This window comes from Pelobates fuscus, chromosome 4 (genome assembly GCF_036172605.1).
Source record: "Pelobates fuscus isolate aPelFus1 chromosome 4, aPelFus1.pri, whole genome shotgun sequence".
Classification (NCBI taxonomy): Eukaryota; Metazoa; Chordata; class Amphibia; order Anura; family Pelobatidae; genus Pelobates; species Pelobates fuscus.
In genome coordinates, this window is record NC_086320.1 from 254,967,922 (window position 1) to 254,986,332 (window position 18,411).

An 18,411-nucleotide genomic window follows, 5' to 3' on the forward strand; every position below is an offset into this window, starting at 1 on the left:
CAGAGAAGGGAGAATTGGACAGCACCAGTGGATCAGAATTTCCTGATATCCTACTAGCAGGGATTATACTGCAGAACGCCCATTCCACCTGAGCTGGTTATAGCTCATACAAATGTGAGTTTATTACATCTTTATTCTTCATTTTCCACGTACCCCACAATCTGCACCATTGGTCCTTTTCCCTTTTATATTTTACATATCACGGGAGGATCCAAAGCATCATAAGAAAAGAGAACACCAGCGCAACATAGACATTTATCCTCCTTTTTATATTGACTTTTATATATATTTATATATATCCTTTTTATATTTTTATTGGGACTTATTTTATTGTATCTCTTGGCGCAGCCTTTTCTCCCCTTTTTTCCTGTACATCCTTATCCCAGAGGGTTAGAGGGTGACCCTCTGTAAGGTTGCTGCCTCCTTTGTATATTATTAGCGCTAACCTACTCTACACTTTTTCTTGAATACAGTAAGACTTATACTATATTTATGGAGGCATGAGGGGCCCAGGAGGGCTAGATGGTGGATTTAACACTATTGGGTCAGGAATACATGTTTGTGTTCCTGACCCTATAGTGATCCTTTAACTGCCAATTGCCAAATCATAATGTACGTAAGAAAAGTAGACTCTACATTTTCTTACGCATAACTAAAAACTAAGGTACATTTTAGAAAAATAAAAATGAATAGGAATAGAATAAAAAAATATATATATATATATACATCTTAAATGCATTTAATTAACTACCCTTGTGATTTATCCAGCAAGGAGAGACCATGGCAGATGTGAGAACATTATCAAATGCAACTACAGTAGATAATATCCGGTCTACATTTGGAAACGCTGTCAGCAGGTACTCTGCAATATGCTATTAGTGTGAATATTAATTTTATGAAATTATACATTTTGTTGTATTAGTCATATAAAATTGAAGGAAGGTGCTCAAAATTGCCTAATAAATGTAAAAGAGCAAATGTTACGTTGTCATCGCTATTTTACTACATTTAGAATGTAGTCATGCAGCACATATTCCTTTTGCAATTAAAGTTTTGAGTTTTTGATTGATTTTTGTTTTCAATCATGTTCTAAATGTTTTTACACATATTCTAAATATTTTTTTACATTAATACATTTAGTTATATAAATAATAGCTCAATCGTGATAATCCCACCTATGGTTGTGAGGTTGATGCTCTGTTATATCACTATCCAATGAAGCACATCTCTTCCATGTCAATTCACCCAGTAGACTCAGTGACTGTAGCAGGTGGTCTGTTCATTTACAGTTTACACACCACTGTCTGCTGTAGTATGACCCAGGCAAAGTGTGCGCACTGGAAAAATGTATACACCTCTCCCTGCAGTTGCTAGACATGTGGTTATGGACAGATTACCCAGAAAAACTGATTAGTAGCACCAGTCATTGAAAATAATCTGCTGCTGGAGAGAGTTCAGACTAAATCAAACATTTGTTCCTGAGGAAAATATTAAAACCAGCTTTAAATTAACAAATGGATGCTTTGATGGGTCTGTGTCACATACTGTATATCAGTAAGCCATGTTTTATAAATTTCAAGTGTGTTTATTGCTTTTGCTATTACTACTACAGTACCAGGAACGTATCTATCCTTCTACAATTAGGAAAGAGCCTATTTCAGTAACGCAATTAATTTTTAATGATGCATATTATGGACATTTTTAGAATTACTTCATGATCCAATCTTTCATTTGTATTTGGATCCACAATACTGATATATGTGCAGTATGTGGTAAAGCAACTGAAGCACTTTAATTGAAGATGAATTATCATCTAATGGGAAAAAGAGCATGATCTACATCTAAGGTACTTATCGTATATACTTGAGTATAAGCCGACCCGAATATAAGCCGAGGCCCCTAATTTTACCCCAAAAAACTTGGAAAACGTATTGACTCGAGTATAAGACTAGGGTGGGAAATGCAGCATCTACTGGTAAATTTCTAAATAAAATTAGATCCTAAAAAAATTATATTAATTTAATATTTATTTACAGTGTGCGTATAGAATGAATGCAGTGTGTGTGTATGAATGCAGTGTGTGTGTATGAGTGCAGTGTGTGTGTATGAGTGCAGTGTGTGTGTATGAGTGCAGTGTGTGTGTATGAGTGCAGTGTGTGTGTATGAGTGCAGTGTGTGTGTATGAGTGCAGTGTGTGTGTATGAGTGCAGTGTGTGTATGAGTGCAGTGTGTGTGTATGAGTGCAGTGTGTGTGTATGAGTGTGTGTGTGTGTATGAGTGCAGTGTGTGTGTGTGTGTATGAGTGCAGTGTGTGTGTGTGTGTATGAGTGCAGTGTGTGTGTGTGTGTATGAGTGCAGTGTGTGTGTGTGTGTATGAGTGCAGTGTGTGTGTGTATGAATGCAGTGTGTGTGTGTGTGTATGAGTGCAGTGTGTGTGTGTATGAGTGCAGTGTGTGTGTGTGTATGAGTGCAGTGTGTGTGTGTATGAGTGCAGTGTGTGTGTGTATGAGTGCAGTGTGTGTGTGTATGAGTGCAGTGTGTGTGTGAGTGCATGAGTGCAGTGTGTGTGAGTGCATGAGTGCAGTGTGTGTGAGTGCATGAGTGCAGTGTGTGTGAGTGCATGAGTGCAGTGTGTGTGTGTGTATGAGTGCAGTGTGTGTGAGTGCAGTGTGTGTGAGTGCAGTGTGTGTGAGTGCAGTGTGTGTGAGTGCAGTGTGTGTGAGTGCAGTGTGTGTGAGTGCAGTGTGTGTGAGTGCAGTGTGTGTGAGTGCAGTGTGTGTGAGTGCAGTGTGTGTGAGTGCAGTGTGTGTGAGTGCAGTGTGCGTGAGTGCAGTGTGCGTGAGTGCAGTGTGCGTGAGTGCAGTGTGCGTGAGTGCAGTGTGCGTGAGTGCAGTGTGCGTGTGTGCAGTGTGCGTGTGTGCAGTGTGCGTGTGTGCAGTGTGCGTGTGTGCAGTGTGCGTGTGTGCAGTGTGCGTGTGTGCAGTGTGCGTGTGTGCAGTGTGTATGAGTGCAGTGTGTGTGTGTGAGTGCAGTGTGTGTGTGTGTGTGTGTGGATGCAGTGTGTGTATCTGGATGCAGTGTGTGTTTGTGTATGTGTTGCAGAGCCTTGGTGGGGGGGTGGGCATTTTTATTATAATTTTTTTAAATTTTTTTTTTTTGTTAAATTATTTTTAATTTTATTATTATTACTGTTTATATTTTAGATATTTTTTTCATCCCCCCCCTCCCTGCTTGATACATGGCAGGGAGGGGGACTCTCACTCCCTGGTGGTCCAGTGGCATTGGCAGTTCAGTGGAGTGGGGCTGGCAGGAAGCTGTAACTTACCTCTCCTGCAGCTCCTGTCAGCTCCCTTATCCTCCGGTCCGGTCAGCTCCCTCTACAAGTCCCAGTGTAAGTCTCGCGGCCGCGCTATGACCCCGCGGCTCTCGCAAGACTTACACTGGGAGCTGACAGGGGAGCTGACCGGACCGGCGCGGAGGAGAAGGGAGCTGACAAGAGCTGCAGGAGAGGTAAGTAAACGCTCTCTGCCAGGCCCCCTCCTACACAGCCCTAATTGTCTCTATTATGGCAATGTAAATTCACCCCTGATGAGTATGTTTTTAATTGCAGTGGCGAACAACTTTTTAGCCTGGCTACTGGCAAAGGACTTTTTTTTTCTTTCTTTTTTTTAACCAAATCTGCGTTCCACAGTTTAGTAACACATTTATGTTTTTTTTTTTTGTTCGTTTTTTTATCTCAGGGAATTAATAGAAGTGGGCTGTGAAGATCCAAAGCTAGCATTTAAAATTAAAGGTTATGTGACTAATGCCAACTATTCAATGAAGAAGTGCATTTTCTTGCTATTCATAAATGGTAAGTATGAGTAAACCAGCACTATAGCTTTGCTATAAAATGAGATGAAGATAGCAATACATTGGCCCCCAGTGTTAAGTAGCACATACTTTATTTAGCACAGTTCAGTGTCTCATCCAAAAGTAAATGAGACAGCCTTTAAGTGTTGTACAAAGGAAATAGCTATGAGCCTTACCATAGCTCTATAACTATATATTTAAAATGTGTTTTTGTCTTCAAATCGCTACTATACTTTAATTGTATTCACAGCACGACTAGTTGAATCAAGCTCCTTAAAGAAAGCCATAGAGACTGTGTATGCTGCCTATTTACCAAAGAACACCCACCCATTTCTGTATCTGAGGTAAGGAGCGAAATTAAACTATCATTTCAGTTGTTTTCACAAAGTATGCCAATGCTTAAATCAAGCATAGGAATCTGGATTGAGGTGTTGGCCCAGTCGTAGTAATTAAAGACTTACTCTAAGCATCATAACAACTACTACCTGTTAAAGTGTAAAAGTACATGGGAATATTGCATCACAGACTGAGGACACAGTTGAAAACACACAAACCTGTCATTATTTGGAAGGACGAGCGGGACTAGGTAAAATGTTACATTAACAGCAGCATTAAAGAAGTAAAGTTATGTCAGTCAGCCTAGAAAAGGTTGCCATGACATTCCTATTTAGGGGTTGCTCAGCATACTGAAATAGATACAAAAAGGAAAAGCAGCAATGGAAATTGAAATGTAGGTTGAAATGGAAAGTAAAGTTAAACATAATTTTCTAGTACATTAGTAAGGCATCCTAGTCTTCTCTAAGAATGCCATTCTGTGGTTCACAAACAAGGCTTGTTTTTTTATGTTTTTTGGCTTGTTTGTATTTCTTTTAGCCTTGATATTGTCCCTCAGAATGTTGATGTGAATGTGCACCCAACAAAGCATGAGGTACATTTCCTGCATGAAGACAGCATTATTGAGAAAGTGCAGCAGCATATAGAGAGCAAATTGCTGGGATCCAATTCCTCTAGATTGTACTTCACACAGGTAAGGCACACACAAAAATATGTTCTTCAATGGGTTTTGATCACTTTATTTCCTTATGTAACATTTGAAAATGCTATTTCTATTTTTCCCTTTATTTAAAAAAAAAAAAAAAAAGTGGTGAAAGTAAGAAATATCAAAGTAAACTTTTGCCACTGACCAGGAGGAATTATATACCTATATACTCGAGTATAAGTCGAGTTTTTCAGCACAATTTTTGTGCTGAAAAAGCCCCACTTGACTTGTACTCGAGTCAAGGTCTGTATTTTGGCAACTTACATTGCCATAATACAGACCAGGACCGCCGAGCTCATTACAAGCCCGGCGGTCCTGTTGGGGGCTGGCAGCAAGCTGTTACATACATTTGTAGCAGCTCCGGTCAGCTCCCTTAACCTCCGTGCAGCTCCCCTGTCAGCTCCCAGTGTAAATCTTGTGGTCTGCGTGCCGCGCGGAGCGTTGCCACGGCCGCGGGTCTCGCGAGACTTACACTGGACCACCAGGGATTAAGATAGCCCCCTCCCTGACAACTTAACAAGCAGGGAGGGGGGACTAAAAAAAAATATTAAATAATAAAATAATTATAATTAAAAAAAAAATAAAAAATGCCCTCCCCCCACCCAGTTCTCTCTCACACACACACACACACACACACACACACACACACACACACACACACACACACACTGCATTATATACACAGTCATACAAACACACACTCAGAGTGTGTGTATATAATGCAGTGTGTGTTTGTATGAGTGTGTGTATATAATGCAGTGTGTGTTTGTATGAGTGTGTGTATATAATGCAGAGTGTGTGTTTGTATGAGTCTGTGTGTATATAATGCAGAGTGTGTGTTTGTATGAGTGTGTGTGTGTATATAATTATAAAAATCACAGAATTTCATAGCCTCAAGTTTTACCCTCGACTTATCCACGAGGCATAGCATATTTCACAATTGTTGGTCACAAAACTGCACTCGACTTATACACGACATCGACTTATACACGAGTATATACGATAGATGTGTTAGGTTTCTGACAGGATTAGAGTAAAGAAGTAGAGGCTGCGCAACCTGTTGCTTTGTTCACCAAACTCTAGTGCTACCACAGTTTATTTGAAGGACATATTAAACAAAGGTTTTGGGGTAATCCCTTCCTCAATGCAGCATGCTCCTCCTCAACAGTGGGGGGAGAGGGAGGGTGCTTTATGCTGCACAGGGATTACTGTTTATTTAGTCCTTGGCATTTTTTCTGGCATTATTACTAGTTCCTCATATATTTCTTCTTTTGTGTGGCCACAGGATTACTCACTAATGTGCATATTCAAAGTAAATTTCAAATGTAAAGCTAAAGTGAAAAAAAGTTAGCTGTGCTTCTAGTTCACTAATTTGGCCCTAAACATGAAATTCACCTTGAATTTTTTAGTAAAGTATGAATTGTCAGTGGGGGTTATCCTGGCAACCGCTGAACTGACTCACCTCAATCCTCTGTACCTCGAAAGCGTATCACTATAGTTTCCTAGACGTAGTGGATGAAGCTAAAATGGCAGATTGGCCTCCTCAGACAGAACAGACACCTATGCCGACAGCGGGACCTGTGGTGACTTCACTACACGCATCCTACTGAAACTAGAGTTCTGGGCCAAGATAGAGAGGCGCGTCACAGCTTCTCCTTAACCGCCTACAGAGAAAAAACAGCGTGGCGACAGCCGAGGGTCAGGTGCACGCTCCCAGGACACAACTAGCCGACAAGCCTCAGCTATTCTTCTCTCGGTCCCACCTAGGCCGATGTCTACAGAGGGCATGACTCCACGAATCCACCACACCACGAATCCACCACAATCAAGACCGGGTCCATCTGCTGTTTCCCACACTGGGAGAACTGGGCTTCTCTGACACCCCTTGTCCGTGGGCAGAGGATGCTGGCTCATGAGCAGGCCTAGGGCAGGAGGGATGCGCTACCACGACCCCTCCATACGGGCCTCTATGCTGCACACCCTGACCATGTGTTATGCCTATCAAGTGCTGGAGTCAGTTGAAGCTCCTACTTGTGAAACCAGAGTATTTATTTAAAGGACATAAATGACAGACAACTGCCTGTCTTTTATGTCCTTTAACCCCTTAAGGACACATGACATGTGTGACATGTCATGATTCCTTTTTATTCCAGAAGTTTGGTCCTTAACCCCTTAAGGACACATGACATGTGTGACATGTCATGATTCCCTTTTATTCCAGAAGTTTGGTCCTTAAGGGGTTAAATAAATACATGTTAGAACAGTGGTGCACACTACAATTGGAAGCGCAGCCCTCATTTTTTTCTATGCTTACTCTCTTACATCTCAGGATTGTTTGTACTATGTGAAGTGAATGGACAAATCCAGATAGAAAGCATTTAATTACAAGAAAATATTTTTAAAATGTGCTCTACAAAAAAAAAAAGAAAAGACATCAAAGACATCGCCATTGCCCAATTAACACATAATGTGATTCTTCCTATAGGCAACCCTACTAGTCTTAAGTATGCAATGGATTACAGTCTATTGGACTAGTCATGTAGCCAGAAGGGCTATATGACTTGGGCCCTGGAAAGCTGACTCAGCCTTTTAGAATGCACTGGGTGTGAAATACCGTTTGGATAGGATAAACTGTAAAGGCTAGGCTTTTTAAACAAATTGTCGAAAGCAAAAACTTTTCTACAGGAAAAAAAAACATATATATTTATTTATATATTTATATAGTTTTTTGTTTTCTATAGCCCAGAATGAAGGATTTCTTTCTACAACAAAGTTTCAGGAACAACAGATGCCAGTCCTTTACACCTGATGAAACAAGTGATAGATTTCAAAAGACCAAGGAAAGATGGACACAATTTTCATGCTAGACTTTCCAGTAAGCTAAGAGTCAGGCATTTACTTCTTGGACAGATGAAAAATTACCACTTAATATGCCTGGGTAATCCACGCTATAGAAAGAGGCTACAAACTATTTTATTTTCCCTTTTACAAACTTCTATTTTCCCATTTAAGTTATTTCAGCTCACTGGTTCATTCAGTGGTAAAAAAGACAAAGAAACAGCCACACTCCTACAAAAAGTTACAAAACCAGTTCTTTGGCAATCGGCATGGAAACATATTCCATACTCTCATTGGTGGGAATAAATATGCACATTGTTGCATAGTTTGTTGTCTATAACAATTCCCAAGTCCTTCTCGTGTTTGGTTATCCCTAATTCGCTTCCATTAAGGGTACAAGTTGCTTGTGCATTCTTTTCACCGAAATGCATAACTTTGCATTTTTCTACATTAAATTTAATCTGCCATTTGAGTGCCCAGTCTATCAGTCTAACTAAATCCTTCTGCAGCAAATAAATATCTTGTTCACATTGTATTACTTTACAGCGTTTTGTGTCATCAACAAACACTGAAACATGACTTTCAATGCTTTTTTTTCAAGATCATTTATAAACATGTTAAATAGAAGGGGTCCCAGAACAGAACCCTGAGGGACACCATTTGCCACCTTTGTGAAGCTGGAAAATTTACCTTTAATGACAACTCGTTGTATTCTGTCCTTAAGCCAATGTTCTACCCAAGAACAAGAATTTTCATCTAGACCGATTTCTTTGAGTTTGAATACGAATCTATTGTGAGAAACTGTATCAAACGCCTTGGCAAAATCCAAGTAGATCACATCCACTGCAACACCCTGATCTATACTTCTACTTACTTCTTCGTAGAACGCAATCAAGTTAGTTTGACATGACCTGTGCTTCATAAAACCATGCTGATTTTTGCTGATAACCACGTTCTTCTCAAGGAATTCTTCTATATTATCCCTTAATAACCTTTAAATACTTTCCAAGCCACAGAAGTTAAGCTCACAGGTCTATAAATTCCAGGAAATGATTTTGAACCCTTTTTGAATACTGGAACCACATCTGCCTTCCTCCAATCCTCCGGAACTCTTCCTGAAAGAAAAGAATCTTGAAAGATTAAAAACAGAGGTTACAATTTTATAATTACTGAAAGGGTTAATATATCATGCTATAAGGGCAATTAAGAATTAATCTTCAGATAAAATAATATTCTGTACTATTTTGCTTTTCTCAAGGCTGTTGTTATTTAACTATAAACCACAGCACATATTTTAACTACCGTATATACTCGAGTATAAGCCGACCGGAATATAAGCCGAGGCCCCTAATTTTACCCCAAAAAACTGGGAAAACTTATTGACTCGAGTATAAGACTAGGGTGAGAAATGCAGCAGCTACTGGTAAATTTCTAAATAAAATTCGATCCTAAAAAAAATATATTAATTGAATATTTATTTACAGTGTGTGTATAATGAATGCAGTGTGTGTATAATGAATGCAGTGTGTGTATAATGAATGCAGTGTGTGTGTATGAATGCAGTGTGTGTGTATGAATGCAGTGTGTGTGTATGAATGCAGTGTGTGTGTATGAGTGCAGTGTGTGTGTATGAGTGCAGTGTGTGTGTATGAGTGCAGTGTGTGTGTGTATGAGTGCAGTGTGTGTGTGTATGAGTGCAGTGTGTGTGTGTATGAGTGCAGTGTGTGTGTGTATGAGTGCAGTGTGTGTGTGTATGAGTGCAGTGTGTGTGTGTATGAGTGCAGTGTGTGTGTGTATGAGTGCAGTGTGTGTGTGTATGAGTGCAGCGTGAGTGTATGAGTGCAGCGTGAGTGTATGAGTGCAGCGTGAGTGTGTGTGTGTGAGAGTGTGAGAGTTGCAGAGCCTTGGTGGGGAGTGGGTGGTTTTTTTTTTATTATTTAAATTTTTATTATTTAACATTTTTTGTTATTATTAATTATTATTTGTATTTAATTATTATTATTATTATTATTGTATTATTTTTTTTATTATTTAATTTTTTTTATTTTTTATTATTCATTATTTTTTTTCGTCCCCCCTCCCTGCTTGATATATGGCAGGGAGGGGGGCTCCTTCCCTGGTGGTCCAGCATTGGTAGTTCAGTGGGGGGAGAGGGGGGCTGGCAGAGCTGTACTTACCTCTCCTGCAGCTCCTGTCAGCTCTCTCCTCCTCCGCGCCGTCCGTGCAGCTCCCTCTGTCAGCTCACAGTGTAAGTCTTGCGAGAGCCGCGAGATTTACACTGGGAGCTGACCGAGTTGCTGAACGGACGGCGCGGAGGAGGAGAGAGCTGACAGGAGCTGCAGGAGAGGTAAGTTACAGCTTTGCCAGCCCCCCTATCCCCCAGTCTGTATTATGGCAATGCAAATTGCCATAATACAGACAATTGACTCGAGTATAAGCCGAGTTGGGTTTTTTTAGCACAAAAAATGTGCTAAAAAAACTCTGCTTATACTCGAGTATATACGGTACTTTATTTCTGAGGGTCTCTGACCAGGAATAGTCCTGTTTTATACTCCTCTGAAGGCATTTGTCTATCCTGATGGGACACTTGCCTACACCTTGCTTCACTGGACACAATTAAACTTCCAGGCTTACCCAACTGAACAGTCTTTATAACAGCACTTTTTGTATCTAACAGTTTTGAGCACATGACAAAATATTCTAAATCCTTTGTGTGTGTGTATCCTTTTAATCTTCCTATGAACTAATATTTGTACTACTTTGCTTTTTTTCAAGGCCGTTGTTACTTAAAGCAGCACTGTCATGGCTGCATCCGTTTTTTTTTTTTTTGTTTTCTAACCCCTCCTCCCGACTCTAATAGCATCTAATATTCCCCCTGGTAAGCCGTAAGCCTCCCATATTACATGTTTATTTTTTGCCCGGACCAAGGTCCTGGGCACCGCCATCTTTATGTGGGTAGATGAAGTCCCTGTGGGACACTAAATCTGCCCACACTAGATAGCGCTGTGAAATTCCCGCGCATGCCCAATTTGGCATTCAGACTGGAATTTCGACCATTCATTTGTTCGTTTGTTCAAACGATGGGGGCCCTAAAATGAAAAGGGGGACCTATTGTCGTCCCCTGGCCCCCACCCATGAGTGGTGGGTGGGGGCTCCAAATGTAAAAAAAACTAAACCCTGGGGTGGTTGGTGACTACATAAGAGTGCTCTCCTAGGTAAATAGTGAGTCAATCACCTTTCCCTGCTATGAGGAGTTTAGTCTGTGTGGTGCCCTCGCTGGGTGAACATGGATTTTTTTTTTTTTGTTGTTGTCGGGTTTATTATTTTTTATATATATATATATATATATATATATATATATATATATATTTTTTTTTTTTTTGCGCTCTGGTCTTTTTCTATTTGATAAATTTGACTGTCTTTGTCACCCCAACCCCCCACGCCAGAGAGTTTTTTGTTTTTTTTTACATTTAAAGACAATAGGTCCCCCACCCCCCCGTATTTTCATGTAGGGTCCCACTCGCCGCTCATGGATGGGGGCCGGGGGAGGACTATAGGTCCCCCCCCCATTGTCATTTAGGGGCCCCCACCCACTGATCATAGGTGGGGTGCCATTGGGAGGATAATAGGTCGGACAATAGGTCCCCCAGCAGCCACTGGCTGCTCACTGTTTTGTAGACATGCCCCTACTCGCGGCATATCGAGTATGGGCAGATTAATTTCTAATACTAAGTAATTTTTACTTAGTATTAGTAAAGTTAGCTGAAAGATCAGTTTTGGCATACTAATAGCTTCCTAATACCGTGGGAATGAAATTCCGATATGAACAGAAACTACCGAATGCCATTCTAACAAGAATGAACAAACTGTTCATTCTGTTAGGACGGAATTCGGTAGTTTCGCCGGCGTCCTATCTATATGACACGATGCTGAGGAATAGTGAATGGAAGCATTGCGAGATCAGGTGATAATTGTGGGGAAATTACTTTGACCACGAGAATTGGGTCGTAGCTGGTCAAGCGTAGGAAACCTCCATAAGACAAAGTAGTAGTTTCAAAAAAGCATTTGTTGCAGTAATCGATACAATAAATTAATGAATAGCATGTCGGACGCGCAGGTCCTCGAATTTTCAAAACTGACATGGAACACAAATATGTATTATAGAAGTTAGCGGACAGTAATGCACCGGCCTGAGGGAGACCAGCCGAGTCGCACACACTTATATGGGTCGACCAATAACCTATAATATAACGCTTCATTGCCCATCACCTCCTAGTGTCAGTATGCATAACCCTGGGCGGGCTCAGAGTGTGTTACATGTCGCTGGTGCATCCTGCAATTCCGAGTATCTGGGATATGGCAGCCGTGGGGATGTCACATTTAGTCTGGTTCCCAGTCATAATCGATAAGGTTGGCTATGCAGGGTTGTTGTGTGGAGACCAGACCCTCCATCAGGTAAGTATATGGGCTTGCGCTGTTTGATACTGACATATCTACGTGTCTGCCGTGGAGGTAGGCGTGTGTGTGAGAGAGGTGGATGTCGTGCCCCCTGTCCGTGTGCCGCCTGACCGTGAGCGTGTTCGTGCGAAAGGTATGTAAGTGAATGTCACAGATAGTATAGAAGAGATGTGAATAGAGGTTAAGAAGAATGTGGGGAATATGAGAAGGGGGGGGGGGGGGTAGAAGGTTGAGGAGGGGTAGGAGGTCTATGAGCAGTCCCGGTCAAGATCCGCTGGGTCGGTCCCCCCTCTGTCCATCGCCATCCCGCTTGCTCTGTTGTGGCCTATCCGCCACTTGACACGAACATAAACCATGGCCGCCACAGCTCCGCATGCCTGTCCTCCCTGCCAGTTAACGTGGCTTGAATTGCCTCTGCGCCCTGAATGCCCTCAACCCTACGGATCCATTCCCACTGGGGTCTTATACCATGATGAGATTAATTTGTAGTTTGTTTCCTGGAATTGGGTGCTGATGGAGCTCTTATGTTGCCAGAACAGGGCACTTTCCCATTGCTGATCTGTGAAGGCGTTGTCCAGGAGTGATTCCCATTGTCTGCGGAACGTATTGTTCTCCGATAGATGTCCTACTAACAGGTGTTGGTAGAGAGTGGATATTGGTCTACTAAGTGTGGAGTCTCTGTCGCATCTCGTTTCAAACCATGTGAGGTCCCTGTGCAGCCGTACCTTGTCTCGCATTGTATTGTAGAAGTGTTGCACTTGCATGTATCTCAGTATGGTCAGGGGTGTCCGGGGCGCCAGCCCCAGCAAAGAGTCCAGAGATCGTAGAGCTCCACCTCCGTAGGATCGTGGAGAAGGGTACATATTCCCGACCCTCTGCGAAAGGCCACAGTCGCGGTGGGAATCCCCCGCCTATCGCCGGGTTGTGGGCGACTCGGAGTAATGGGCTTGGAACAGGCGAGACATGGGGTTGGTCTCTCACGCGGTTCCAGTTGGTAAGCGTTTGAGCAATGATGCCTCCTTGTTCCCACTTGCAACCGGCTTTGATGCTACCCGTCCAAATGGCAGATTTCAGGAGAGCTTCTTGTCCATCTCTGGTTAGTGCCACCCATTGTTTGCGATGTGTGGTGGCATGCCATTCCAAAACGCACTGTAAGACAGTAGCTTGGTGGTAACGTCGAAAGTCCGGTAGTGCCAGTCCCCCGCGGTGCCTTGGTAGGCAGAGCAGGTCATGTCGGAGCCGCGGTCTCTTCCCCATCCACACGTATCGAATGACTGCTGTCCTCAGTGTGGAGAAGAAGTGAGGGGGTAGGCATAACGGGAGTGTCTGAAATGAGTACAAGAGCCTGGGTAGGATTTTCATTTTAAGAACAGCGATTCTCCCGAACCATGTAATGTGTGGATATGACCATCTCTCCATGTCCGCTAGGACCTTCTTTAGCAACGGGTCAAAGTTGTGAGAATAGAGTACCCCCGGGTCTGTCGTGAGCCAGATTCCAAGATATCTCATTTTGCAGAAGCACCATCGGAACGGAAACAGGGAGTCCAAAGCTCGATATTCCGTGTCCGGGATAGTGATGTTAAGTACTTCGCATTTGGATAAGTTGAGCTTAAAGCCTGATAACTTGCCGAATTGTGTTATCGCCTCCATCAGGCATGGTATTGTGGTTCTGGGCGAGGTGATGAAGAATAGAAGATCGTCCGCGGCGACCTTATGTTCCGCTCCATGCCCAGGGTATCCTCTAACGTCAGGATGTTGTCTGACGGTCTGGAGTAGGGGCTCCAGGGACAAGGCGAATAGCAAGGGCGACAATGGGCATCCCTGTCTCGTACCGTTGGAGATGGCGAAATCAGCGGTGAGTGCCCCATTTACACGTACCGCGGCCCGTGGTTTGTGGTACTGCGCTCGGATCCATGTGAGGAGCTTCTGTCCGACCCCCATAGTACTGAGGGTGGCAAGCAGATATCGCCATCTCACCCAGTCGAACGCCTTTTCTGTGTCTGTGGAGAGGAGTAGTAGTGGCATTCGCGTCGTTCTGGCTCCATGTTGTATCGCAAAGGCCCTCAGGGTGCTGTCCCGCGCCTCGCAGCCGGGTATGAAACCCGTTTGGTCCATGTGCACAATCGCAGGTAGGACCGACTGAAGCCTCGTTGCCAAGGCTTTAGTGAACAATTTGGCATCCACATTCAACAGGGAGATCGGGCGATAGTTGCCGCAGATCATCGGGTCTTTCCCAGGTTTCGGGATAACCGTTATTATAGCCGCTTGGGATTCCGCCCCGAAAGTCTCCAGCAGCAACCGCGTTAAGCGCTTTCGTGAGCCAAGGTAGCAATATGGACGAGAACGATTTAGAATAGCCTACTGAGAGGCCGTCAGGGCCCGAGGATTTACCCTTTTTAGCTGATTTCAAGGCGGCCGATAGTTCCTCTTCAGAGATTAGGGCATCCAGGTTCTCTGCCGTGTCTTGGTTGATCACTCGTGTGACTGAGTCCTGTAGGTAGTCCCGCATCCTGATCTCCTCTGCGTTCGAGTCGGCCGGTCCTGCAGGCGAATGTATATTATAGAGCGTTTCGTAGTAGCTTCTAAATTCTCCCGCGATCTTATTCGGGAAGATCTTCGTGGCGCCTGATGAGGTGCGGAGTGCGCGGACCTGGGAGGTGTGTTTCCCTTCAGGAGGTGTGCCAGGTATTTCCCACCCTTGTTGGCATGGGTATAGAAGAACCCCTTAGAGCGGTGTAGGGATCTGAGGTAGCGTTTCGTGAGGAGGTCTCGTAGTTGGCGTCTAGCCTGCATGAGGTCCCCGTATGTCTCAAGCAACTGGGACCGCTTGTGTCGTTGCTCCAGTTCCGAGATGGACTTGTAGAGAACCGCCATTTCTCGGGCGGCATCTTTTTTCCTCTTGGAGGCTATTTGGATAAGCACGCCTCTGATAACGCTCTTGTGGGCCTCCCATATTGATACCGGGGACGTGTCCGGCGTGTCATTATCCTGAAAGTAGTGTTCCAGTGCGTGGGTAATTTGTGTGCGTGTACCAGGCTCAAGAAGGAGTGCTTCATTCAGCCTCCAGGACCACGTGGAGGGTCGAAAAAGGGGCAAGTCCAGTTCCACCACGACCGCGCCGTGGTCGGACCATGTGGCGGGAGCCATAGTGGCTGAAATCAGACGTTGAAGCCCAACTTGGCGAATGAAAATATAATCGATACGGGAGTATCGATCATGTACTGCCGAGTAATATGAGAAGTCCTTAGTGGAGGGGTGTAGTGTCCTCCAGCAGTCCACCAATTCCAGGTCCCCCAATGATCTCTTCATAGAGCGTATGGTAAGTTGCGGGACGCTACTGTGCCCTGTCGAGGAGTCTAGAAGAGGGTCCAGGGGAGCATTGAGGTCCCCTCCAAAGACTAGTGTTCCCTCGGAAAAGCTGCTCAGTTTGTTTAAAGTTTCCTTAAGAAACGGAGCCTGTCGTCTGTTAGGCACGTAAGCAGTGGCAAACGTGTACAGCATGCCTGCGATCGTACCTTTAAGAAAAAGAAAGCGGCCTTGCGGGTCCAGTATGCTGTCCAATTTTTGGAACTCCAGTTCTGCCGCTATCAGGATAGCGACTCCCGCCTTCCGTGCCGTAGGGTGATCACAGAAGTGATTGGATGGGTAGGACTTGTTGTGTAGTCTGGGAGCGGCTCCCCGTCGGAAATGTGTTTCCTGCAGCATCGCAACTGATATACGGTTTCTTTTCAGCTCTCGTAGTAAATGGGTCCGCCGTTCCGGTATATTCAGACCTCTACAGTTTAGGGTGAGGACAGACAGGGGAGCGGGGCGATATACATCAGGGGGGTCAGGCGCTCTGTCGGCGTCCATAGTGATGCCACCTAGTCTCACCTCTCCCACCAGCTGCGGTAGTACGATCCTCTAGAGGGGGGGTTGCCACCCCCACGGACCCGACCAGGGAGAGCCACAGACGGGTGGGGCAGTTCAGGACCAGAGGTGGGGGGAAAGGGGTTAGGTAAGACAGTACAGAGAGAGGGAACCCGAGAGTGGGTAGAAAGGAAAGAAGCAAAAGTCAGGTGCCTATAGTTACAGGCTCCACAGCTGAGACCAGAAGTGTCTCAGAAGAACCACCTCCACTAGGGAGGAGACTCGTGCTACAGCTAGAAACCAGAGGTCCTGCTCCGGCTTCCAGTCCAGGTAGCAGGAAACCTCCGGCGTCCGCTATGCAGGATAAGCACGAGTGTGTGTTGGGGTGTGCAGTTTTGCACCAGCCAAGAATGGGGTAGTATGTAGTTATACAGGTTAGCCTCCGTAGCCAGCCCCCTATGTTGCGTAATATTAGAAACGATAAAGAGTGATCCATTTCAATTAGTAATATGCGTAAGTAACAGAACAATAGTAAGGGTACAATTATATCTTATTAACAGTGCTCGTACAACAGTACAACAACATTGGCACAGTGAGGCCATGTGAGCAACCATATTGAGAGATATCAGTCCCTTCCCGCCCCCACTCATTTTCCCGCCCCCATATATCCCAGGAAATCCTCCTGTCGCCCGCTTGCAATACCTCACCTCTGATTCTCCCCCCCCCCCCCCCCCCTCCAACCAGTCCCCCCGCCCACGTAGTCACAGCCTGTCGTGTGTTCTGGCTCCCCCGTGGCGCGTGTGTTAAGTAGGATCGGTGAGGTGACTGGGGTTGGGGGGCCACGCTCATAAAATGTTACCTCGGGGGGTTGTCCATTATGTGGAGGAGTGGTAGCAGGCCCACCGGTCGTCAGGTAGCTTAGTGCCTCAGTGCATAATGTAAGTGGTGGCTATCACCATAGATACACGTGTTAAGGGAATCTGGAGGGTATACATCACGTAGCCTATGTGTTTCATTATAGCATTGCACACCCTGGGTGGGTTGGTACCGGGACCCTCTGTGCCGTCATAGGGATTAGGGCGTCTGCCTATATCTGGGGGAAACCTCAGGTGTCGGTTTGCTAAAGTCCTCATACCTCCCCCCAGTTCCGCCAAGCGGGCGAATAACCGCTGTCTGCCCACCCTCACCCCGTGTAGTTAGTGGGGGTAGTGTGAGGTCCGTATATAGGTGTGCAATACCGTCAAACTGCATATAATTGTAGACAGAAATAAGGGTGTAAAGACTTTCGATATAACGTGCCACCCCAGGATCACATCCCTCTAATGATGACTCTGTGTCGGTGAGTCCAGCGGCAGTGCCACACAGCTTACGGGCCATATTTCAGGGGTCCAGGGAGCCTCGGTAGGTCGGGCCCAGGTTGGGGAGGAAGGGGGGGGGGCAGAGTCAGTAGGGTGCATGTCCCATGAGGGCCAGTCCCCAGTGTACCTTGGAGCCAGAACCCAACCAAAAGGGAAAAGAGAGTTCTCGCCCTCCCCAAATTGTATAGATGCGACCGGAGGTCAGCAGGGTAATTTGCCTCCTGGAGGGGGCACCCCCCAGCCCGGTGGCGTGGGAGGGAAGGTTAGGCCCCAGTCGGACCAGCGGGGGGGGGGGGGATCTGTCTTATAGGGTGCTTCGATGGGTAGCTCGCCTTCCAGACATGTGGTAGTCCCCAATATCCATGACCACCCTACCCCCCTCCCAATAAATAAAAGCGTGGTCCGCGGTCATGTCCCCCCTTAGGCAGTGAGCGGGTGTCTGGCTAGCGGTATGGGCATCAGTGGTCGGTAGGGAAAGCGTCTCGACCCGGGAGCGTGAGGGGCGAAGTTTAAGCGGGAGAGGAATGTACTCACGCGTACCGACCTCCAGGTCCCTGGCGGCGGCGCTGAGGGGGTAGACCCACCGGGGATCTTCGTCTGCGCGGGGCTCGCCGCTGTCGAGGCGCCTGGTCCACTGGGCCCAGGACCCAGTTAGTCACCGGTGTGGGTGGTAAGTTGAGCTCCTCGAGGGACCGCCGTCACTGGCCTAAGTGCTCGCCTGGCTTCCAGCGTGAGTGGGGATAAGTCGTTGTACAGCGATACTTGGGAGCCTCTGAAGGGCCATGTGGGCTGCTCCCTGGCCTTCCGCATGATAGTGTTTTTAATGGGGAAGGAGTGGAGGCAGCAAATCATGTCTCTAGGACCTTCTTCCTGCACTCGTGGCTTCAAGGCTCTATGTGCCCTTTCAAAGTTGTAGGATTGCGGGGCGTCCGCGTGTAGTATGGAGTTGAAGAGCTCTGTGAGGACCTCCTCCCTCTCGGACTCCGGTATCCCCCTAATCCGAATGTTACATCTTCG

General features: G+C 45.4%; 1 protein-coding gene across 2 annotated transcripts in view; it reads left to right on the plus strand.

Moving 5' to 3' along the window:
- The window catches only part of MLH1 (mutL homolog 1), an 85,836-nt gene that overhangs the window by 26,538 nt on the left and 40,887 nt on the right, over nucleotides 1-18,411 (plus strand). For both annotated transcript variants that reach the window (XM_063450628.1, XM_063450629.1), the window contains exons 8-11: nucleotides 769-857; nucleotides 3,741-3,853; nucleotides 4,103-4,196; nucleotides 4,726-4,879. In XM_063450628.1, the coding sequence (XP_063306698.1) occupies nucleotides 769-857; nucleotides 3,741-3,853; nucleotides 4,103-4,196; nucleotides 4,726-4,879 (450 nt within the window). The remainder of the gene's footprint in view (nucleotides 1-768; nucleotides 858-3,740; nucleotides 3,854-4,102; nucleotides 4,197-4,725; nucleotides 4,880-18,411) is intronic.